Here is a 25,384-nt window from a genome sequence, read left to right as displayed (position 1 = left end):
TCGCTCACTGGTTTTCATTCCAATTCTTTTTTATTTTGATTTTTTAGGCAACATATGGTACCTCGCGGTCCAAGACATCATCAGGAACTTACAACTCTTCATCATCCATTTCCACAACGGTCTAATATCCTTTTTAATTTTTTAATCACATAACAAGTAGCACAATAATATCTTTCTAAACTTTTTGCCGCGTTGAAAAGCCAGATTAGAATATTGTGCAATGGTATGGAATTCCTTGTATAAACTGCCTCAAACGAGTTCAACAAAAGTTTCTTAAACATTCGACATCAAAATGCAACGATTCCGATTGTCACCAAGGTCTCAGATAGGTTTAAATTGCATTCTTTAAACCTTCTACGGAAGTTAAATGGATTTGATTTTATTTCTGGCCCAATCAACGAATGTATTGATTCAAACAGCTAGATTTTACACTCTTTGGTGTCACAAATCATTTTTCCGCGGTCATTTAATCAGCTTCGCGGCTCTCATTACGCATGCAATAGGCAACCAGTAATTCTGCCGGTAAGGTAAGTTTCTAATTTGAGCGAGTCGCAATGCAGAAACTGCAGTGAAATATTTAATTTCTCGATAAAAAAATTCGAAATGTTGGCTTCTATGCGGTGCTTCGTTTAATTTGTTGAGTTTTTAATTGGGGCCGCGCGTTGGGTTGTCTACATTCCGGGGGCCGAATTCAAATTAAATCTCCGGGCTAGTTGGGAGCGCGATGCCTGGAAGAAAAGCTGCTTGTAGAGCATCAATTGGTATTCACCACTCCATCTCTTCAAATTCGATTCCCACACACACGAAAATGAGATGCAGAGAAAATCATCAAAGGCACAAAGCTTAATAGTGCCTGTCGCGCTGTTCCAAGAGCGGCACTCCGCTCCCGATAATTCCCCCGCGGAATTCTAATCGATTCGAGCGCTCCCTTCCGATGCCCCCCCGCACTAAAATAAACACAGGGTGTAGAGTGAACAAGACGAAATTTAAAAATCAATTTCAATACGTCGACCAATATTCGGGCTAATTATTCCGGCGTTCCTTACGCAGGTACCTGCTGCCTCCTTTCTTTCTCGCGTTACATCCCCGACGATATTTATTTCATGCGAGGCATTTGGGGTAATTCGTTTTTCAATTTTCGAAATTGAGCGACGGCGTGCATGAGACATCAATGCCCCGAGTGGGGCGGGGGGCGGCTACGTACACATATATTTGTATGTAAATACGCTTAGGCTGAGAGGCACAGGTGCGAGATATGTCAACCGCAAGATATAGGACCCGTTTTATAGGAGCACATTAGACAACACAGGGATATTAACCGCGGATCCTGGGGGCGGCTGCCTTAACGCCGCATTAACTCGCGGCCGTTACGCCAACGGCTCACTTTATAATTGCGACATCAAAGTGGCGAGATGGATTTATTAACTAGACCCGACCAAAACCCCGAAAATTCGTCGATTAGCTGCGAGGCGAGCGGCACACTCTTGCCCGCACACCTCAAACCGGGCTCGCACTATGTACGTCTAATTATTTTCGCGGAAAATGTGACGAATCTTCGCTGGCTTTGTTTACAGCGGCGGTGTTTTTACAGCGCCGTCTTCTTATCGACGGCCGGCGTCATAACAAACGACCTGCTTTTATTACGTTCAAGGTCCTGCTGCGAAATTATTTTTAGTGCCTAAAGCGGCCCCGTCACCTCGACATCATATCTCATCACACAACGTTCTCTAATCGAAAACTTTACCCGGCTCGATTCAGACGGATGAAAATTTAATTTTTCAACCGCTTTCGTGGCATCTTAAACAAGAGAGACGCTGGTCCTCGAGCGACGCCGCCAGATTCCTGCGAAGGATACAGATTTCATTTTTGTCCGTTAGGATAATGGAAAAACGCCGAAAATGTATCCCGATTTACCGAACGATTATTAGGCGGCCACCCGTCCAACTATAGACCGCACGCGGCGTTGCTTAGCTCCGCTGACCGCCGCGACAATTAGAGTTTCGGCCGGCGGTTTTTGCACAGCCTGATGATCCGTTTGCCGCCATCTCTGGGCGAGTATCAGTTATTGAAGTTTTTGTGGGCGGCGGCCCGAGGGAGCAGGAAGCGTCTAATAACGTGGAGCAAAAACCATTCAAGGAATTTTGATTAATTTGACAGTCCGTCGGCCGGATCCACGGAGAGTTTTAAAGATCCCGTATATAGTTTTACATCATACATCAAAAACTAGTCGGCGGCGGCGGGGCGTCGTGTAAAAAACAAAGATGGCCGCTCACCACTTAATAACGTAGCTGACACACCGAAAATATAATTTAATTTTTGTATTTTTTGTTCCGCTTGCGTGGCAGTGCCACCATTTCAGCAAAGCCGTTTGGGATAGACGGGGCGTTTATGGAGGGGCCCCACGCCGAACGCTCCCAACTTATTGTCGAACGGGGTATATTTCGCGGGACGTGGATTGAATCCTAGTGCGATCTTTTTTCAGTGCCGGTCCACTTCAATTTATCAGAGACGGTGTCGCCCCTTTCGGCACCTGTCACAACTGAACAAGCGGACGCCCATATTTCATGCGGGGACGGCAGTGGACGTACCTGGGACTTGATGGGCGCCCCGGGCCGTCGCCGCACACGCATCCTCTTACCATTTGCATTTTTGCCGCCCGAGGAGCCGCCCCCAACACCAGTTGCGCAAATTGACTAACAATTACACAAAAATTATGCAAATGGAAAAAAAATTAAAAAAATTAAAAACGATAAAGACCAATCAGCGTTTGCATTCTTCGAAGACAATAATGAATAAATTGATTAATTTAACTGTTTGGTAAAATTGTGATGTATTACCTCTGTGATCTATACGGTGGTGTACCACAAGGATCTGTCTTGAAACCACTGCTGTTTCTAATGGGTATATTCTAAAATTTGAAATTTAGTCAAGTACTGCAAATTGCAAAATTATACTATTATAAAAGAAAAAACAAAGATATATTAGATGAGAAATAAAGGAAATAAGACAAAAAAAATTATGAAAAAGTCGACTTTTTTGAACGAGTTCATTGTCCATTTTTCTTTGCGAATGAGGCAAAAAATTCGAATTAATTTGTGCGGAGGGTGCCAAGTTCCCCCCCGCGCCTGTCCGAACCTCGGCAGAAGAAAAATTCCACGGTTGACATTTTCCACATGAGCATCTCCCGCACGGCTCTCTTTTTATTTGCGGAAAATTAAAATCGATGACGTGAGCTTTGGCAAAGCTCGTCCGAGGAAAAAAGTTAACAATGTCATTAAGACGGCAATCCCCCCGGATGCGGGTAATATAAATAATGCACGTGACAACCACTATATATTATATCTACACACGCTTTCCTTTCGGGGAAACGCTCGTATATATAACGGCATAATCTCAGGGAGGAATGTATCTACCGCGGCTTTGTTTTCCGGAATTAAGCTCCGGCTAATGCGGGAGCTGGGCGACCGCACTCACCGGAAAAACCCACCCCCGGCCGGCGTGGACATTATCGCAATTATTTCAGGGGCCGGATCGATCGGCATTAGCATGTTTTCGGGATTCCGGAGCGTCCTGCTGATGCAGGACTGCAGGACGGAGACAACAAAAAGCGGCCATTTAATAAGGCCATAACTCAAATCCCTCATTACATTATCCGGAGACCAAAACACATCCCGCTCTCCGTATTACTAAAAAAGGCCGGCGTCGGGGCGCCCCCTTGTCCCCCCACGCCGCCGCCTCCACACCCCCCGAAAACTAACTACCCCGTGCTCGCCCCGAGATTATTATAAGAAACGCCGGAGACTAAATGGGTGTCTGAACGTTGGCCGGCGCGAGGGGCGGCGGGGACGGTCAACTGGCGGAGGACCGTTTTTTCGACGAGTTCACGCCGTTACGCGTGATTATCGGACGGTGCGGCCTAATTAAGGGGCGGGGGCGGCGAGGTGACCGGCGGGGCCGGGGCGAAAAAACTTTATCCCGGGTTCGCGCTTCATTGACTCCGGTGAATGGCTTTTCATACGCGATTTTCCATTCTCGACATTCAAAATTTGCCTTTAATGGAAAACTTTCGACTATTCTCTTCATATTATTGCGCGTCTAACTAGAAAACTTTCGCACCATCTCGGAGGACTTTGAATTTGTGATGGAATTTCCTGCTGGCGGGAGAAGTAATAATTGGGGGATTCGGCAGGTCGGCCAGATCGAAGCAAAATGGAAAAATGGATTAGTTTGGCGTAAATATTTAAGCGGGGAGCGGCGGCAAATATGACGCCGAAAAAACACACCGGAGATGTATTACCCTATTTAAACATATATTACATTTTTTCCCGCTACATTCTTGCTCGACTACGAGGCCGGTTTATATTTCATTTAAAAGAGGATTTAGAATTTTACGATTTGGTTCGAACAGATTTTTTCCGGCCCTACGAAAATTGCGACCTGCCAAGATTTAATTTCACTTTTTCAGGTTATGTACACTTTTTACCCTAACAAAAAGGAAAAGGTAACAAAATATGCGGGAATAATTTTTTTCCAACATCGATTATTAAAATGATTCTTTCATCACTCAATTTAGTGAGGAAAATAGGCGTTTGCATCACTAGTGCGGAAAATAGAGAAAGTAAACTCACTAGTGAGGAAAATTTATTTAACAATCTACTTCATTAACAATCTACTACCTACTTATTAATATAAAAATTTAAAACACTGTTAATTGCATTAATTGAAACTTCAAAAAATTAAAAAAATTGGGGGTAAAATAATTATAAAGAAATTTAAAATTGAGACTCATTTTCATAAGCGATGTTGGAAAAAATAGTCATCACTTATAGTGTAATATACTAATTCACCACTAGTGACGAATTTGCTATAGAAATGAATACAAAATAAGTAGAATTATCTTCGCAGAAAAAAAAAACATTTATTACTCGCGAAGAAATACGTTTTTTTTTAGTTGGTGAAATTGCAAATTTTTACCTCACGAGAAAAACAGTAGTTTCATCTCTTGTCGTATCATATATCGGGTGTTCATTAAAATGTCCCATCAAAAAGTTGGCCTTAAAGAGTCGATTGTGAACCCACCATGGATTTCAACTCTGAGAAAGCTGTTTAAATCTAACTCACTTTTCGCGTTGTTAGTGTTTTTAATTTGGTGGTGCGAGTGGTGCGTTCACAATCGACTCTTCAACGCCAACTTTCAAGAAATTTGAAAAAACAACATTCTTGTTTCTAACAACCTTTTTCTTAAAGAACAGTTTTCCGAAAATGTCCCTAAAACACTATCCGGAAATTTCAAAAAGTGACGACTTTGAAGGTGTTGGATTCTCTCATGGGCTGTGACCTTGAAAACTGAAAACGTCGACTACTTTACATGCAAACAGACGAAAGAGAGACGGTGTTTTCCGGTCGGTTTGTAGCGCCTACTTGAGACCGATATTCGTCGTTTGCGTAGATATGACTCATAGCCCAGGAGAAAATCCAAGACGTCTACAACGGTTTGAAAAAATGTCCCAAACTATAATTTCGTTCTTTCTTTAAGCATATTATCTATACAAGTAAGAAATTAATCGAGGAAAAGTTTTATTTTGAAAATCAATATCTTATTATTTCTATCCCGGTGTGGTCTTTGAGCCGCCATTTTTGCGTCAGACCTGCCCCCTTCAAAACAATGATTCGCCGCTTGATTAAACGTTTCCAGTAACAGCAGTCCATAAGTGATTTATCCTGGGGCTTTACTTCTTTGAAGATGACGGTATTATTGCAAGAGCAATATGGCGCCATGATTAAAAACTTTCTACGTTTTGGGGTGGAAGACAGAAAAGAAAGGTGATTTCAGCAGGAAGGCAACACAGTTGGAGCCACAATACATCAGTACATCACCTTGGATGCATTCCTCGCGAAGATTTGAAATCAATTGACCAGCACGTTCTGCAGATCTGAAGCGTGCTGATTTTTCTGGTGGAATTATTTCGACGAACATGTAAACAAGATCGAGACAAAGAATTTAAATTTGTGTGTGACTTGTAGGCCAGCCTGTACCCAAAACAACGAAATAAAAAAAACAAGCAAATGTGAAGATAAATAAACAAAAATCCTTCAAAAACTTTGAGCAGACAAAAGAAAAATATGTTTATATTTTCGCTTTATACACCCACGCGAACTTTAAGCTCGTTTCCTTTAGCATCTTTTTGTCGCAGCTTGAACCAGACAAAAAAGAAATTAAGCCAAGCTCGGGCCGAGTAATTTAACCTTGACGGTTTAAAGCTCTCGGTCGGTGCAAACTCCCCGACCCTAATGCCCTAGTTAGCGGCTAATTAAAACCCCAGTCTCGCCTCTTTCGCCAATTAATGGCTTCCCATTGTCTGCCCCCGAGAAAAATAATGCATTCCCGCCTTCCACAAAGACCTCGAAGAAAGCTCGCGTCGACCTTTTAATTGGCGATGAAAGCGCTAATCACGTTGTTTTCCGTTGCGAAGCTCGTGATTTAGCTTTTGTTATTCGATCCGTGGCGGGCGGAGGCGGCGCGGGGCGCGGGAACCGTCCGAAATGAAACGAGCTTTTTTTAACGGCGGCGTTTAAAGGGGAGTCGATGCCGGAAACTGGCGGTGGGGATTAATTTAGATTGATCAGAGTCGGCTCGGACACAAGGAATTGATTAGGCAATCTGTTTTAGCGTGTCCGGTCGAGTGGCCCGTGTCCGGTACATTCCGGACAAACGGTCGATTCCGGTTGATGAATGACTTGCAAGGTGGCCCGATCTAATTAAACCGGATCCGGACGGGGGATAATTACGATTTTTCGGTGAAAGGACGAGTCCGGGACGTGCAGGTAGTCCGGGACTGAGACCGGAATCGAATTAACTTCGAATAGAGAACAATTTGTAGCAACCGGAAACGAATCAATACCGGACCACGCGACGATCATCGCTCTTAATTGCCATTCTGTGCATAGTTGCCACATTCATTAGGCAACTTTCGCTTTGCCAGGTTGGCAACGAATAGTTGTGCAACAAAGTTTACAAAGGAACCGGCGTGGCGGAGGCGCCGGGATCTGCATCCCGCTCTAATTACACTCGCGGATTGGACCGCGGGGTCACGTGACCGCGCGGTCTAATCAAAGACACCACTCCAGCCAGCGTCCGCTACATGTGGCGTTTTTTCCGAGGGAATAAATCAGCACGAGTCCACGCCATCTCATTAAACCGAAAGGCGATATCTGCCGCCATAACGATAATCCAAAAAACCATTACTTCCATATTTAATGGTTTTTTGGGACGGCTGGAGCATTCGGCTCCCCTTATTATTAGAATACGTGGACATCGAGAAGGTGCACATATTATATCCGACCCTCGTGCGGGAGGGAGAGGAGAGAGACAAAAAAAAAGAAAAAACTAAGCAGAAATGGCCAAGCAATTCGTAGTCTATCCCTACAGCGCTTCATTCATCCCCGCGGGCCTCGGCTGCCGTAAACTCCGACCCTCCTCCACCCTAAACATCACACCCGTGTGTATGTTTTTTTACGACTGCTTGTCCCGAACAGAATTACCCCGGGCTTGGAGCCGGCTTTAATTGGAACGCAACGTAATTAACACCTGGCGGCGGTCGGGGGCGGCGCCGAATTAAAACCCAATCAAGGCGGGAATTGCCGCCAGATTGTTTCCAAATTAAATTCGATCCAATTAATTTTGCTGAAGCTGCCACAGATTCGCCGGTGGGGGAGGCTGAGCCACGCTGTGTACTTCTTCAAAAAAAAAGTTCTTTGCTTCCGATGAGACAAAATTCGGCCACAAAAGATTTTTGAAGAGCTGAAGATGACATTTCTCCGATGCAACATCCCTTACGGTCAGATATGTATCCCAAAAATTCTCAAAATTTCAAAAACATGCAAACAAAATTTGGAAATTAAAACTTTTCCTTTTTCTTTTTATTCATTCATTAAATAATTTTGCAAACCATTGGAAATTTTTACTTGATTCAGTAACTCTTCTAATCATTCTCATTGTAATTATTAATAATTACAAATTATTTGACGAACGGTCAAATCTTTGGAGTTCCACAAGGTCCCAGTTTGAGACCTGTGTTATTTACTTTTTGTTATAATTTAAAACACAAAGAAAGCATCATCGATTCATGCCCTTAATGATAATGACAATAAGAATAAAACGAATATCTTCGAAAATTATTATTATTATTTTCAAAGAGAAGTATTGTGTTGAGTAAAAAATGTCAAAAATTATGTTTTCGAAAAACTTAGCATTTGTTGCTTGTGTGAATAAATAATAATAGTGATAATAATTTGTAGTTTCTTGGAGATGCTAATTCTTGGGTAAGTTTCGGTGCGCCGCCTTCCCGGATCTGTCCGGAATGCGAGGAGCTTCGGAGACGGTAAGCTGCGCCATTATTCTGTCCGAAAAGACATTACATAAGTATCTGTCTCTAGTTTCGATGTCACATATTAATGGCGGTAGATTCTCGCATGTCATTGAGCCGGATGCGCCGGTAGCCCATACATCTAGGAGAGTTTTAATAACGTTTAAGAGAAGGACCCGGGTCCGGGGGCGGCGGCGGCAGCGGCACGGCATAACAGTCCCTCATTAGACATGTCTCCACACTCTCACAGTGGCGCAGTAACCATTTTGTGCCTGCGGCGGCCGGCGGCGGGGCGCGTGACGTCACGACGTCGGCGCGCCGCGACCGCCCCGCCCCCACAGCCGCCGCTAATCAGCTCCTCCACGCGACACTTTGCGTTATCGATCTCATCTCGGCCAGTCGAGGACTGCCGCCAACTGCGTTCACGCACACCCGAAACATTAATTCATTATTAATTGGGGGGCGGTTAATTATTTATGACTAATTGCGAGAAGAGGCGCTGTTTTATTGTCGTGGAGGCGACCGCGCAATTCGCGATCGTGCAATATTCAACGCGGCCGTGGGGAGGGTCGGCGACGGGGGCCCCATGCAAATGGAAGGGGGCCCGGTGGAGGCTCCAGGACCGATCAATCGGGAGGACGGGAGGGATCAGGGCGACCGACGGAATTAAGGAGCCTGATTGGGACCCAAACGCACCACTATAAAAAAAAATAAACCTGGGGGATGTTTGTTGGGAATTTTACAAAAATTACAATTCCCTGAAAACTTTTCAGATTTCCCAAAGTGGAGACCCCACAAGGGGCACTACATATCTTTACTTCAAATTTGTTCAAAGTATGCATTGAAGAGCTGATTGTGAACGCACCACGGATTACAGATCACGGATTTAAACAAATCTAACCTTACTTTTTGCGTTGTTTGTGTTTTTAATGTGCATACTGACGAGTGGTGTGTCCACAATCGACTCTTCAAAAAGATAAATGTTTTTGAGCCATTCAGTATATAAAAAATATAGTAATGTAGATAATAGCGTTAATAATACTTATGAGCAGCTTGTTGAGAAACAAAAAATACAATTCCTTAATAAAGACCATTTGGCTGCTTTATATTTGTGATAATTTTAAAGAAAATCTTCACTGTTTTGAAAATATTCTGATAAAAATAAAAACTTATTTTTGTAAAACTAGAAAACGATAAAAATCTGGAAAATTGAAAATACGACCTTATACAGAGTGTGTTGCTATTATGAATATTATGAAACCTAAAAAAAAAATCTATCATCACAAATTTTTCTGTAATTAGGTTTTTCCTGTTGAAAAATTATTATTATTAAATTGGTACAAAGAAACAATAATAATGATAATTTCTTGTTAAAAGTGGGCGTAATGTAAAATAAATAACAACATAAAATAAATTTTAAAAAAGGAATTCTCATTGCTTGATCGACAAATGATAAATAAATCCGGCCTTGAAGCCGTGTCCCCTTTTTTTATAATAATTATTACGAATAAACTTTGAAATGGATGTCGTGTCAAATGTACTCATAGAAAAATAAATCATAATATAAATAGGAATTCTTTCAATATTTTCATTATTATCATTATTTTCAAAATACATACATGAAGCTTTTTATTTTTATTTTTAATTATTTTTTGCCACACTATTTTTTTGTTTTGTTACAACGAACATAATCAACAATAAAACATATCTACCAACGAAACTAGAAGAGCTAACGTCTGTTCCAATTTTACTCTTTTTAAATGTAACTAATTTCATAAAATAACTTTATTTTAATTAAAGCATCTTTTGTCTGTCATTTTGTTATTGATATGTTTAAAACAAGACATTGTGAATAGTTATTAGATTTGAAACGAATACACAAATGACACAAATACATAGCATGACCACTGTTGCATAGACAATAGAGCGGCACGAAACACACTAATTAAGCGAGTCGTCGTCGGCGTGAAACGTTACACTACGCTTACCAGTTATTGCGACAAGAATTATTGTTTCAATCAAGCCGGAAAAACGAACGGAACGGTTATTTTGCCGATGCGGCTAAAAATGTTTGGTGAAATGTATGACTAAGAGGGCAAAACTCTCACCTAGAATGCACCGTGTGTGCAGCAAACCTTCACTTTACAAAGGTAAAAAACGTACTAGTCCTAACCTAGGGCAAGCCGTCGTCGATGCATCAAAAATCGAATATATCGATTGATTCCCCTCTGTCGTGGCGGCCGATCGAAAAAAGCTGCACAATGGAATTGAACATTCATAAAAAATATCACCCCACGTTTTTTTGCACCCTTCAAGTAGCGCGCAACCCCTGTTTTTTTCACCCTCGTGTGTGCGGCGTAGAATCGGTTGGCCGAGACGTACGAATTCTCAACGACACGACACACGAAACATACATAAAAAAAATAAAGAAGGCAGCAATCCTCTCACAAACGCAATAAAACTAACGACTTCTAACGAGAGAAATGTTCCTTTTAATGCAAACGAAGATCTCGTTACGTTTATTTGCGTATCATTATGTCAGCAGTTTTCTCGAACCCGCCCGGGGCATGTCCTAATTCCAAATTAAGGAAAAACAACGATAATTGGAGCGATAGGTCCCGGGAAAGCGCGCAATAATTGACAGATGACGGGCGGGAGGCTAAAAAAATTCTACAACAACTACCGCCGAATTCCGAAGGTTCGAGAATGCAAATATAGTATTTTTTTACCCTAACGAAGCCACCCTCGCTTTTTTCACCCTCAAGTCAATGTGGAGCGGGCCAGGAGAGTCGTCGAAGCCGTTTTAAATTTCGACGGGGTCGGGAGCGCGCATGGCCCAACTGGGCGACTCCAATCTTCCCTAACTTGAAAAAAAATCTATAATGGTGTATATGTGTATATAAGATATGCTAGTTAGAAGGAAGGAAAAGAAGTTTTGATTGCTTCATTCGCATGGAAAATCTGGACGGAGTTGAACGGGAGACGGGGTGGGACACTCCAAACGTTCGTTAAGGGTAGATGATGATTACAAAATGTTCATTAATTACGACTTTCTACAGTGCCACCCCTGCTCGAGGAAATTATCAAATTTTCTTGTGCTGCTGCCCACGGACAATTTACGCACTAATGTAAGGAAGTGTTTCACCCTCCACGGACCTGGAGGGTGGAAAAGCAAGTTTCACAATTTAATAAAAGTCTTTTGTATTATCTAGACGGTTTTCGACTTTTTGCAAACGTTATCCCTTTATTTCTACGAGATTATGAAGTTTTCATATTTGCACGAACAAATATAAGACAAAGCTTCATCTTGCAGGATTGAACGCAAAACATGGAAACTTTATAATAATTTCAAATATGTGTAACAAAATTCTAGTTAAAATCTACCAATTTTATTTGCGTCAACTAGATGGTCCCGTATTTTTGGAAAAGTCACTTTTTCGAACAACATCCTTTTAAGTCTCTATAAATTCCAAAAAACCAATTACAAAAGTTATAAAACATTCATAGTACGCGAAACGAGCACTTCGCGTACCTAATACAGGCCGCGAAAGCCAATTTCGCGGCCGTTGCTTTTAACGACGGCCGTTAAAGTAAACGTCATTTTAATATTTGATACAATTAAGAGTTTCCATGTAAAAGTGGCGTTTGGACTTTTCGGTTAAAGTTCAAAAATTCGTCAAATTTGACTTGATTTAGATTTTTTTTGAAAAAAAAAATGTTGTCTAAAACTTTTTATAGCACTGGAAGATAAGCAATACCCGCAGTAATCAGACTTGTACAACTTTCAAAAGTTCTGAGGACCTTTGAAACTGTCAAAATTGACAATTTTTGTATTTTTGATTTTGAAATTTTGTTGTTTTCACTTTATATAATTTACAATTAAAAATAAATCTATCTAAATCGGAAGTGGAGTAATTTGTAGTGAAGTTCCAATTAAAGTTTCACCGTAATTTTTGAAAATTTTGAAAATCCGATTTTTTTTTTGAAAATATGGCTGCTATTTAAATATTTGTCTACCGCTTGTCTTGTCCAAATCCTTGCCGAAGTGTAAGTTGCTATATTTTTGTGAAAAGCCCAAATGACAAAACGTCTGCGCCATCAAACTCTTCTTCGTAAATACCAAAAGACTTGGCAAATAATAATTTCGGGGGTTATTCCGACATTTTAGCACTTACTGAACGCTCGCAAATGGTCAATAATCCAACCCCATTCCTGCAAGATCCAGGATAATGCTATTTCGAGTATAAATATGGCTTTGTATGATAAAACTAGAGGATGGGATGAGTCTGACTGTCGGTGGATGACGCCGTGTTATTCTGACGGGACAGGACCTGTTCATGCGTGAACTTTAAAAGCTCGCTGTATGAGCTTTTTATACTTGAAAGCTCATGACAGTTACAGCTATGTTGAATTTCAGCGAACTGATTTCGTTTTAATGCGACGCAGTCTCGATATCTGAACCGTTCGGCCACACAGAAAATAATCGCACTGATAATAATAGTGACGACGGAAAAAATAAAGCGAGTTTTGTTGCTCCGAGCAGGAGCAATTCGCGACGTTAATGGAAACCGAGAATGCAACAATGGCTCATCTTCTGTTTCAAATACCGGATTTATGGCTACTTCCGACTAGTTTTTAAAATCACTTTTCATTTTATGGTCAAATAAAGCCGAATAAAGCTCGTTGGCGGTGATCGTGTGGGCATCGGCGCGAGGGGCGGTGGCGACATCTGGACGGCGAGGTGAAAAGGCGGAGTGGGTGGTGCCTGTGGGCAGGTTACCAACACAAAATTAATACAGGTTCCTCTAACTGGCGACAGTCCTTTGTTAAAAGAAGCACAAAACTCTCATCAAGTGTGCTTTCCAGTATAAAACAAAAGATTTACTACATTCTGTGACAGTCAGTCTTGATAAAACCGTTACAGAGAACTGTAAAACGATTACAGGAATCTGTACTCTCTATTTTATCGACGCTTCCCAACACCACAGACCCAACACTTGAGCTTTGATTTTCTTTTTGTCAATTTCTTTTTTGTTGCGCGATTAGAAATCTGTCCGTTTCTGTGGAATGTTCGTTCTTGTCAAGTCCCTTGAACGTGGAAATAAGAACGGTGAAAGTGTCTAATGTATTTTTGAAATATGGTACAAGACTGGCGTACGAATTTCGAAACCAGATCGTTATCCATCACCACATCAACATTCACGTCTGGTGCGCCCCGTAGAGCTGTCAGTCAGTTTTAAGTTGGGGCAGGTTGCCACATGCAGGCAACAGGAAGTGGAAAAGCTGAGGGACACGCTGACAAAGATAAAGAACAGAAATTTGGAAACATATCAGCTCCAGATATCTAATAATTTTTTGAAAATATTTTCATTTCATTTGTATTAAAACGTTTTCGTTTATTCAGGGGGTATTAAAAATGGCGCATAATATTTATTCACGCGAATCTACGTTGAATACCAAACAAAACATTCTAATTTGAATTTGGTTAATGATAATTATAATAATAAAAATAATGGAATAGTAATGGCAGTCCTTGTTATTTTCAGACTTAACACAAGTTCGCAAAATCACTTTAGGGTAGTTGCGCAATTGCTTCAAAATCTTTGCGTTTTTAAAAATGAAATTACAAATAAACCAATAATAATCAAAATGGTAAAATTAGTCCAAGTTTGACTGTTAATAACTCGATAAGCGGAGGGTTAACAGTAAATTGGTACTAGAGTTTTTTGCTTCCATTTCATCAGAGTCACGTGATGTAAATATTACGCGTCATTTTTAATACACCCTGTATATAACATTTCAAATTTTATTTAATTTTACGTTCAGTCGCTGAAATTATCAGTGTTAAATAAACGATCTTACTTGTTACTTTTGAAATTTTACTCTTCTGTCTCAAATTATTGGACTTTGACACATCAAAGAATGTATCGTTATTTGTTGTATTCTTTACATTTTGTTTTTTTTTTCTCATTTGTAAAACGTTTCTTTCTCCTCGTCTTTAGACCTATCGCTCGCAGTTACCTGTATGGTAATCCTGTGCGGCACACCACAGAACAAGACTAATTTATTCCTTTCTAAAAAATATATATGTATTCTGAAATCGGTTTCGGAATCCTTTTTTTGCGCCGGCCTTGGACTGCCGGGTCACCTCGTCCCGGATAAAATATTCACAGTTTTAAGTGAAATTTCGTGATTTACAGTGTTTGTCGTTAAATCCGTAAAATGTCTTTCTTTGGTCGGCTTAAAAATAAATCTGTCAACGTTGTGTACGGTCAGGGACTGACTTATCACAGCCCTAACAAAAGATAATTTTGCTTTGTGGATATTTCGAAATAAGTCAGCTTAGAATAAATATTGAGGGTTTACTCCAAAAATCTCAAAAAGCACAACGTGTCGAATCTGAGAAAATATAACAATGAAAACATTTTTTCTAGACATTTTTAATCAAATTAAAATAAAATATAAGGCCATTCGGGAAAAAACTAGTGAAAACTTTTGGTCTAACATTTAGTAAAATAGTTGTGACTTTAATTATAAAGCTGCTTGGATAAAAAACATAAATCAGATAAGGTAGAGTATCAGTAATGCAGAGATAACGTAAATACCATAAACATAAATCCTGAGTTATCGTTACATCTTTTTAATAAAATAGATAACTGGAAAACTCCTGAGAACGGTAAAATCGACAACTCTTGGATTAAAAAAATTAATTGTATATAATCCAAATCACTTGAATAGATTTATAACAACACCTTCAGAGTTTCCGGAACAAGATGTATTTTAATTTTTTCATAGTTCACTAATTTTGGGAAATAATTCATACACAAGTGAGATTATAAATGGTAATTTCGACGAGCCTGAAAATATACATATTTTGTCATTTTTATTATTTATTTTTCCAAAAAAAAAAAAAATTAATGACTCGTACTAATTAAAGTTGTATAAATGACAATTTGACAACCGTGCGACATAATTATCGTCACAACTCCCACCATCTCCAAAACACTCGCGCTTCGAATTTTTCCAAAACTTTTGATTTACACCAAGCACATTTCTCTTTTATTCGCCCCGCGATAAATCAGTCCCTGACCGTGCGCAACGTTATCAGATTTATTTTTTAAGTCGACCAAAGAAAGAAATTTTATAACTCCGACACGGACTTAACGACAGACACTGTAAATCACGAAATTTCACTTAAAAGAAACGTAACTATAATATAAAAGTCAACTTTTATTTATATTCTTCTCATTTCACGAACGTCCTCGTAAAATCAGATCGTAAATCAAAACGTTGGGGCATTTGGAAGTCATCTACTCAAACAAATAGACAGCTAAAGCCAGGTAAAACTTACCGCCATAAATGCCTCCTTTATATCCAAAATTCGAACCGTGAATATTTCATCCGGGACTAGGACTAGGTAACCATGGGCGGCGCGGAAAGAGGATCGCGAAACCGAAACATAAATTAATTACGTAAAGGAACTACGAGCGATGCATAAAGAAACGAAAATAGAAAAACTTTACAGATAAAAACACAAAATGAAAACAAGGTTTTTGATAAACCTCTTACCTTGTTGATCACAGGAGAAGACCTAGATCTTTTCTTCTTTCAAGTTGTGTTATTTGGAATATTAAAAAAATATATTAGTGCAGGTTGAGCTTCATACTCGTTAAGTTTAATTTTATTCGTCCGGCCAATAAACCGAATATAAAAAATCCTAAAAAAGCTTTGGAGCTCCGTGGATGGGGACACCCCTGGCGCCGCCCCTGCTAACGAGCCCCGCTCCATGTAACCTGTCAGTTGACCCCCCGCAGACTGACAAGAAACGAAAAAGGCACCAAGTGGTCCCCGATTCATTCCCGTTCCACCCTCGGCGTGGTGAGCAGCGCGTTCCCTCTACCATGTTCTTCTAGTGCCATGTGCTCGTGCAAAAAACGATTACACGGAATGCTCTCCGCCTGGATATTTTTAGTCTTCGCATACGGTAAGAACCCTCATTAAGCGACTCCTCGACACGACTCCCGATTTTCCGCTTTGAACGTTTTACGGCGGAATAACGAGCAAAGAGCGTTTCTGTTTTGTGCGTTCGGCAATAACGGGCGACATTCGAGACCGCAGGAAGTTGACGGTGTTTAGCGGTGATTTATGGCGGGGGTGGCGGGCCCGCCAGATGTGTCTCCTCTAATGAATTATTAATTACGAGCCCCGGCGATTGACACCTCGGGACTGACCCACCGGGAGTGGGCCCCCTTATCTCGACCCGTTAAAAAAATGAAAAATCGTGTGTTCTTTCAAAAAATAGTTACCTGGGGTACGCTTCAATACACAAGACGCGAATCTCCTTCTCAAATACTTTTCACCCCTTTCTTCTACATAACCTGCAACCACACAAATCATTTTTTCTTAATTGGCATTACTGCCTCAAGCTGACTCTTAATTTATTTGTTTTTTAGCTTCAAACCGACGTTACCCTCTTAACAACCCCAAAACTTACGTAATTTTGGAAATTGCAAACATAACTTCGCACTACAAATATTAATTATTAATAAATGTCAAATTATTGTGCCAACAAATCGTACAGTTGAAACCATTCTGGAACCACCCATGATGCACCCGGACCCAACAATTATTCTAAAATTGCATCAATTTCGTATATTTCGCGGAACTTCCATTAAAATTTCTATTTGCGCTTGATTTGATGCGTGTGTTTATTTTTTCCGCTTTGATTAATCTTCTGTTGATGGTTAAACAAACCGTTTCCAGACCGGTTAAACTGTGTCAATTATCTTTTACCAGCGGGCGGTTTGAAGTTTGTTATTGTACTTTTGTAGGTTAGATTAAGATTTTTGTTGATACGAGTGTTAATTCCCGCTCATCTGCCTGAAAAGCCTTTTCCACTAATGAACACACAACCCCCGTCACTCCCGTCAGTTTGTGTTTGTTTAGTCGTGTGACGTGTTTGTTTTGGGGCCCCCCGATTTGCCAAATTCGCGTCCATGTCAATCATCCCCGGGGCCACATGTGACAGCGTAAACACCGAATCCAGTAGTGCTAACGTCGAACAAGAATAAAAACAAACTTTGTGTATTTAAAGTTCCAATTTTAAACAGAGTGTAACTTCTTGCACCATCGCAACACAAGCAATTAACTCCAAACAGATAAACTTCCCCTTGTCCCCATCCTGGAAATGTTTAAACAAACACGCAGCCGAATTCTGGCCTCGAATAAATCAATGCAGGCACAATGCAACCGAGAGTCGGGACAAAATAAATAACGGGCTTAAGTGGCATGAATAATCAAGCGGGGGCCCAAGTCGACGTGAAATGCATCGCAGCGTGGTGGATATTAATATTTATGCGCAGGGACGGACGCGATGGGAGAGCTGACCAAGTGCGAGAAGGTGGCGGCGGTGGCGGCCTGGCGCGACCACAACACCGTGGTGGAGACCAGTTTGAAGACGCTGGCGGGGACCTGGATCTCGGAAGGGTAAGACAGTCTCACTCCGCTCCTCGGAACCATCAATGCGTCGTTGGTGCGACTGGTTCTGGACAAATAAACTTGTCAGCAGATCCTGGCTTCCTTCTTGTTTGTTTAGGAAGAGAACCTCATTGATAAGTCGTTTAGCAGCCCATAAATCGAGCGATCATTCCACTATCTGTGTGGTACTCTCGGATAAATTCCGGTACTTTCGAGAAATACCCCAATTAGCACCGGTACGCGACCAAAAACTTAAACTGATCCGGCCTGGATGCGGTGCCGTACAATAACAATCGTTACATATTTTCACATTACTATTTACATTTCCTCATATTCCCAGCAATTAATCGCGCGTTATTTCCGTCTGTTTACATATCTGGTTAGAAATAGGTTATGTTGCTTTTAACGAGGCGTAAAACAGATCATAAAAGTTATAGTTAGTTTATTTGAAAAAAATCTGTCCCGATTGGAGTCCAATCGATCCCCGCAGGTGTCCCCGAGACCCCAACGACTTCACTTTGTTTGTACAGCCACCCGCTGGTTTAAAATATTATCCGGCAGTACCTGTCGTGCCCGTTGTTCCATTCTGACAGTTATTTATGACGCCACCCTCCGTCATCCCTTATCACAACAGAAATCACAAAGCTTCCCAGAACCAAGATAAACATGTTGGCAGATGCGAGACAAGGCCGGGGCCCGAGTACGTCCTCCGCTCCTACAGCTTCACCGTCGAGGGGGGCTACACCCTGATCCAGCACCGCTACTGGGACGACTCGTGCTCGTCCCCCAAGATGACGGTGGTGGCGCGGGGGCGCATCCAGTTGCGGAACTCGCTGGTCCAGCCGGAGGCGTCCAACGGGGTGGTCAAGCCCACCAACATAACGGTCACCCCCCAGGACAGCGCCGCCGCCGACGAGCTCAACAAGCAAGTGTCGAGGGAGTGTCCAGGTGAGTGTCCACGAGTTACGAAGACTTGGGGTTATCGGAATGCGGACAGGTCAGTACTGGAGGGCGTGGAGGCGCAACGAGGAGCACCTGGTCTTCGACAATCGACAGGAGCGCAGAGGGACGTTCAATCTGTGGTCGCATTCGTACCAACCCATCAACAACCACCACCCGGTCAACAACCCCGACGCGCCCCAGCTCGCGGGGGACATCTCCTGTCTGGGCTCGCTCAAGTGGGCCTTCAACGAACTGAAACTCCTCAAGATCCAGTTCCGGCCGATCCTCCACAAGCACTCCAAACAAGTCGAAATGGAGTTGCTCTTGGGGGACATCCACTCCAACAAAAAGCGCCGCGAGTTCTACTCCCCCACGAGCTTCCAGGTCCCGCTGTTGAGACAAACCAAAGGGGAGAACATCACAGTGCAGAAGCACCAGTTCTTGGTCAAGACCTCCAACACCCTCCCGACCAACTTCATGACGAATATCAAGTCGCCGCCGCACTTGATCGAGAAGCCGCACCTCCCCCCGTACATCTACGGCGAGTGGGTCTCCACCAGGTGCGAGATCCGCCCCCTCGACGTCTACCTCCTCCGCCACTTCTCGTTCTACGAGGACGACTCCACCTGGGTGGGCGAGCACAAGTTCTTCTCGGACCCCTTCTGCACCTACCCCAAGTTCATAGTGACAGCCGCCGGACACTTCAGTCTCGTGGGGCCCAGCGAAGTCATGACGGGGGTCTCGAACATTGATTTCCAGATCGAAACCGCGAGTCTGACTGCTTTGGACGCCAGAGTCATCACCGAGATGCGCTTGCCGGGGTTTTGCGGGGTCGGCCAGTGGAAGGTCAACGTTCCCAAGGAGTTGGCCACCACCAACGGCTGCATCTACTTGGGGATCTTCATACCGTCGGTCAGGTTCGACGTGGTCAAGGTGGAGATGGACTACCAGGGGTCGTGGTTGTTGTTCTTGGGGCAAGCCGATACTAATAATTTGCCGACGACGATGAGCGACAGGCCCACCGCGTTTCAGTTGCCGCTAGTTAAGTGTGGAGAGGGGATTTCGTTCTCGGAAAGTCTCAAGGACAAGCTCGAGAGGAGTTTTTATTACGGAAGCGGGAGTCAACGGAGAATCGGCAAGGTCATGGCGGTTTTGTACTGTTTGCTGGTTTTCTGCGTTTTCAGATGACCGTAAGCCGCTGATAGACAAATGTAAATATTAGGGTAGTCTGTATATTTGTATATTGTGCCACAATAAAGTCTGAATATTTTTAAAATTGGGAACTTCATGGAATTTGAGGTTATGTAAAACGTATACGCGTCAGATTATTAATAATTTGAGATTATGTGAAATATTGACACTTCAGATAATTTGAGGTTATGTAAAAATTTTTCTTCTACTTTAAGACTCCTGCATTAAAGAACTTTTATGTAGATATTATTGAAGAGGGACTAATTACCAGTGATACAATAAACGTTCAATTCGGCGGCTTTACCCCAAGTGTCAGAGTACTATCGTTAATGTTATTTATTTAAATTATATTTCAACAGTTATGTATCCAGATATTTTATTACAATAAAATTATACAAAAGAGTGAGTCCTGTTTTGTGTTTTCTTTCGATAAATTCAAAAGCAGAGTGATCGATTACCTCAGCCATTTTTACTTTTTGCTTGTCCCCTCAAGATAAAAATCGTGTCCGCTTCTTGTTTTTTCGTCTCTGGCAATACTCTAATATTCGACGAAATCTCTTCTATTTTTGTTTCCCACCAGTATTTGCTTTGCTGCATTGCATCACTTTTCGCCGCACGTTGCAATCCATAAAACTGACGTCACGACTAAAATTATTTGATTTACATCTTTACTCTGATCCAGTTCTTATAACAATACACCGTAAATCATCTGTTTCTTTACGGTAAAACCCAAACTCCCTTACTCAAATAATACGCGAGTTATGCAAGACTCGCACCAACACGTTTGATGAACTGCCTTTCCAGAAACAACGAAAACAAAACAAACAATATTTACTCTTCTGCGAGAAGACTCATACCTACTCATAAACACTCGGTACTTCTTGGAATCCTGCAAGCAAGTCCAAAACGCAGGAGTACGCCGAGCTGCAGACAATTTGTCTTATCTGCACGCTTATTTAAACTGGAATTACCGCGTTCAGTGGAATCAGACAAGAGTAAATTATCGCCTTGAGGAAAATAGTACTTATACCTAATCCCAGTTCTGTGATTATCAGTTAATGAACCTCAGGGTTCAGGTTTGCTAATTATTGAAGAGATGACCAACTCGACAGCCGCAACGTTAATCCGGACGGTCGCGAGACTGTCAAAAGTCAGCTTTTCCTGGTACGACTACATCCTCTTCAGCGTGATGTTGGTGTTCAGTGCTCTGATCGGAATCTATTTTGGTTGCTTCGGAAGCAAGCAGTCCACAGCAAACGAGTACCTGATGGGCGGAAAAACCATGAAGGTGATCCCCATTGCAATCTCTCTAGTCGCGAGGTACAACTGGTACTGTCCAATTGTTTCCACTTTGACAAGTTTGGTCGTAGCCACACTTCCGGAATCACTCTTCTGGCTCTACCCGCCGACATCTACCGCTACGGAGCTGGCTACTGGTTGGGAGGCTTCTCCATGGCGATTCTCTGCGTCATAACCGTCTACGTGTACTTACCCGTGTTCTACAACCTGCAAATAGTCAGCACCTATGAGTACCTGGAGAGGAGATTCGACAACAGGACTAGACTGTTTGCGTCGTTTCTCTACGCCATTTCTGTTCTGCTCTATCTCCCGATCGTTGTCTACATCCCGGCTCTGGCCTTCTCCGCAGCCACTGGAATCAACGTCCATTTCATAACTCCCGTGGTTTGCGGCATCTGCATCTTCTACACCACGATTGGAGGCTTGAAAGCTGTGGTCTGGACCGATACTCTTCAGTTTACCGTGACAGTCGGTGCTATTGCAACTGTTTCCGTTCTGGGAGTCAAATCTGCTGGAGGGTTTATGGAAGTGTGGAACAAAGCGCTGGAAGGGGAGAGATTAGATATCTTTGAGTAAGTTAGATTCTGGGTCAAAGATCTTCCATTCTGTTTTTTGAAGTTTTGATCTTGATCCGACCAAACGCGAGACCTTTTGGATTATTGTTGTGGGGTTGACGGTCCACTGGTTGGGACACACTAGCATTAACCAAAGCTGCGTCCAGAAGTTCTTAGCTGTGCCCACCTTCAAAGCTTCAGTTATGTAAGTACCACCTTGCTGCAAAAATTTAAACTAAAGCTTTGGACACAGGACTGTCATATACTACTCTGCTGGAATGACTATTATGAAGACGGCAAGTGTTTTGACTGGTTTTATAATGTACGCCAAGTACTCAGATTGTGACCCATTCACAACCAAACAAGTTACAAGAAACGACCAATTGCTTCCGTACTATGTTATGGACGTTGCCAAAAATATTCCAGGACTGTCTGGTCTCTTCATTGCTGGAATTACATGTGCTGCTCTAAGGTACTACGCCCTCAGCAACAATACATATAAGTTTCAAAGTTTGTTTTTAGTACTCTTTCGGCTACTTTAAATTGCCTAGCTGGGACTCTCTATGAGGATTTTATCAGCAAATTGGTATCCAAAGAAACTAGTCAAAAAACTGTCAGCAACATTTTGAAATTGATCGTGATAGCAACTGGAGCGGTTTGTACCAGTTTGGTACTGATAATCGAACATTTGGGTGGTCTCCTGAAGTTAGCAATCAGTCTAGGAGGTATAACTAATGGACCTTTATTAGCAATGTTCACCATGGGGATGCTGTTCCCTAAAGCCAACAGCAAGGTAGAAAGTGGTACCTACATTGCTAAATCGAAAAATTGTGATTTTTTCGTTTAAAGGGAGCATTTTATGGAGCTATTGGAGGATTAATTTTTATCTCGGCATTGGTGATCCCTGCAAAGTACTACGAGTCCCAAGGACTGTTCAAATATCCACCCAAACCGCTCTCCACAAACAGTTGCGATTTTTTGAATCATTCGGTACTTCCAAACTCTTCATTTTTTGAAAGTAGTAATCCAGTTTTTGAAAGTACTACTCCTGTGTACGCTTGGAACGAAACTGTGACGTAAGTACTACAGACTTGTTGCGTCAGAAATCTCAGTATCTTTTTCAGGAACAAATCGGTACCATTCCAGCCTCACGTTATTTTCAGGATCTCGTACTACTACTATACACTTATTGGTACCATCGTGAGCATGATTTTAGGTTTAGTTATCAGTTACATGACAAATAAGGACGATCCTCCGGTGGATAAGGCGCTTATAAGTCCTGTCAGTTACTTCTTGCTGCCCAAGGACTCGAAGAGCAATGGTTTTACTCAGTACAATACTGTTACAAAAGCGCTGCATCTAGTTACCACCGATTCAGACATCGACAACAATTATGTTAAAAGTTAAAACGTCAGAACCTGCGAAGTTATTGTAAAAAATATTGTTTATTTAGTAAATATATATTTATCATATTTCGGACACTGAGTGGGTCCCAAGCAATCCGCCATCTTTCTTGAACCTTCCTTTCTGTAATATCAAATATTAATTTTTAATTTGTGGACGATTAAAGACCTGAAAGACGAAAAAAAACCGCACGACAGAAGTGAAAACTTCTGATTCGAAATGATTGTGCATAAGGATGGCAACTATGTACGAAAATTTATGTGGCAACTGTGTGGCTGCGGTCCCGTGATTGTAGCTTGCTGCGAACGATTTTAGCGTGATGCGAACGATTTTAGCGTGTCGTATGAAACTAATTCACTGGCGGGGAATAAAATGCATGTGGTCCGCCTAAAGAAGTCTTCACTCCAAAAATATGTCAACGTTTGCATAACTTCGTAGTCACTATCTACTGAGTACTACAAAAAGTGGACATTAGTACGACTTGTTACTCTACAAAACATACTAGTATATTTTATCAAGGGTTTCATAAAGGGGACATCATAAAAAAACAGTCACGATAATGGTAAAAATGAAATAGGTAAAAATATATTTGTGTTTCGTTTATTATCTTTATTTTGCATTTTGAATAGATACCTTAGAATCCTTAGATAATTCTCTAATTTATGTACAAAAGCTTTTTAACCATATATAAAGACGTCAGTATGATAATTGTTCTACCATTAATGTCAAATATTCGACAGACACTCAAAACAAAGTTTCTTTAAAAATCCAGTAATAATATAAGCTGTCCAATGATTCCAAAAGATGGTACTCACATGTTCCAGTGGTACGACTATATAATTTTTCTTGCTATGCTCCTAATCAGTGCTGCAATTGGGGTGTATTATGGATGTTTCGGAACCAAACAAGCCACCCCAAGTGAATACTTGATGGGGAACAGAAAAATGCGAAAGTTTCCGATTGCCGTATCTGTCGCTGTCAGGTGAATAAGTACTCGCTCCCCAAAGACATTTTTTATGAAAGTTTCATTCAGCCACTTTTCTGCAATTACTCTGTTGGGGATCCCAGCCGACGTCTACAAGTTTGGAGCTTCGTATTGGCTGACATGCATTTCCATCATGTTGGTGTCACTCGTGGCGGTTTGCGTTTACTTGCCGGTACTATTTCGACTGCAACTCGTCAATACTTACGAGTACCTTGAAAGGAGATTTGATAGAAAGACTAAGCTACTGGCCTCTTTCTTGTACATTTTAGGAGAAACTCTGTTCAATTCGATAGTGGCGTACACTCCATCTTTGGCTCTTGCAGCGGGTGAGTACCAATCCCATTCTGACCAACAATTAAAAAATCAATCATCTAGTAACTGGCATCGACATCCATTTAATCGCTTTTGCAACTTGTGTCATCTGCATCTTCTACACATCAATCGGGGGCATGAAAACTGTAGTGTGGACTGACTTCTTTCAACTAGCAGTAATTCTGGCAACTCTTACAGCTGCCTGTGCTGTTGGTGTCCGATCAATCGGAGCTTTTTCTTTAATCTGGAACAGAGCTCTAGAGGGACAGCGACTTGATATTTTCGAGTAAGTAATCCACACTCAGAAGGTACGTTTTCTGCAAATCGTTTTTGGCAGCTTCGATTTAGATCCCACCAAACGAGACACTTTCTGGATTCTTGTGGTTGGTTTCACAACTAGCTGGATAAACTACGTCAGCTTGCACCAATCTGGAGTTCAGAAATTTCTGTCCGTGCCTACTTTTCGAGACTGTATTTGGTAAAGTTCCACATTTGTAAATCAATTTCAAAATCACCTAAAGCAGGTCAGTTTTTTACTTTGCTATCAGCATCGCACTTTTGGCCACCTTCTGCGTCGCTATTGGTCTTCTGATGTACGCCGAATATGGAGACTGTGATCCTGTGTTGGACCACAAGATAACAAAGTATGACCAAATGGTGCCATATTACATTATGGATGTTGCCAAGCATATTCCAGGCGTTTCTGGTCTCTTCATGGCAGCAATATATTCGGCTGCCTTGAGGTAACTTGTACCAAGATCAGTTCCCTCAATTTCGAATTTATCTGTCTTTAGTTCTTTGTCTTCTAATTTAAACGCTTCGGCCGGTGTCATTTACCACGATTTTATCAAAAG

General features: G+C 41.8%; 3 protein-coding genes and 2 long non-coding RNA genes across 7 annotated transcripts in view; 3 read left to right on the top strand and 2 right to left on the bottom strand.

The window, feature by feature from the left end:
• LOC138138880 (uncharacterized) overlaps positions 1-16,940 on the bottom strand; it is a 68,019-nt gene extending 51,079 nt beyond the window's left edge. For 2 of the 3 annotated variants that reach the window (XR_011162141.1, XR_011162139.1), the window contains exons 1-2: positions 16,861-16,940; positions 16,673-16,744 (exon numbers count right to left, since the gene is read on the bottom strand). This is a non-coding gene — a long non-coding RNA (uncharacterized lncRNA). Of the gene's footprint in view, positions 1-8,167; positions 8,400-16,672; positions 16,745-16,860 lie in introns of those variants that run through there. The other variant, XR_011162140.1, reaches the window with a different exon arrangement.
• On the top strand, positions 16,198-20,382 carry LOC138138874 (protein APCDD1-like). Its single transcript, XM_069058974.1, has 4 exons — positions 16,198-16,350; positions 17,729-17,852; positions 18,520-18,791; positions 18,841-20,382. Exons 1-4 carry the CDS (start codon positions 16,284-16,286, stop codon positions 19,971-19,973), a joined length of 1,596 nt encoding a protein of 531 aa, XP_068915075.1. The 5' UTR covers positions 16,198-16,283; the 3' UTR covers positions 19,974-20,382.
• On the bottom strand, positions 20,336-21,130 carry LOC138138889 (uncharacterized). The gene is made up of 2 exons (XR_011162142.1): positions 21,007-21,130; positions 20,336-20,937 (listed from the first exon to the last, which is right to left on the bottom strand). It is a non-coding gene; the product is annotated as an uncharacterized lncRNA (long non-coding RNA).
• On the top strand, positions 21,010-23,329 carry LOC138138862 (sodium-coupled monocarboxylate transporter 1-like). Its single transcript, XM_069058965.1, has 7 exons — positions 21,010-21,296; positions 21,347-21,847; positions 21,894-22,034; positions 22,083-22,301; positions 22,352-22,622; positions 22,679-22,905; positions 22,954-23,329. Exons 1-7 carry the CDS (start codon positions 21,073-21,075, stop codon positions 23,234-23,236), a joined length of 1,866 nt encoding a protein of 621 aa, XP_068915066.1. The 5' UTR covers positions 21,010-21,072; the 3' UTR covers positions 23,237-23,329.
• Positions 23,330-23,411: 82 nt separating this feature from the next.
• The window catches only part of LOC138132865 (sodium-coupled monocarboxylate transporter 2-like), a 2,885-nt gene continuing 912 nt past the window's right edge, over positions 23,412-25,384 (top strand). Inside the window, exons 1-6 of the mRNA XM_069050592.1 lie at positions 23,412-24,215; positions 24,267-24,544; positions 24,594-24,816; positions 24,868-25,008; positions 25,055-25,273; positions 25,325-25,383. Of these exons, the coding sequence (XP_068906693.1) occupies positions 24,025-24,215; positions 24,267-24,544; positions 24,594-24,816; positions 24,868-25,008; positions 25,055-25,273; positions 25,325-25,383 (1,111 nt within the window). The 5' untranslated portion in view covers positions 23,412-24,024. The remainder of the gene's footprint in view (positions 24,216-24,266; positions 24,545-24,593; positions 24,817-24,867; positions 25,009-25,054; positions 25,274-25,324; position 25,384) is intronic.

Source organism: Tenebrio molitor, chromosome 1 (assembly GCF_963966145.1).
Source record: "Tenebrio molitor chromosome 1, icTenMoli1.1, whole genome shotgun sequence".
Lineage (NCBI taxonomy): Eukaryota > Metazoa > Arthropoda > Insecta > Coleoptera > Tenebrionidae > Tenebrio > Tenebrio molitor.
The sequence above is the reverse complement of the archived record's forward strand: the minus strand, read 5'-3'. Positions and strand labels throughout refer to the sequence as shown.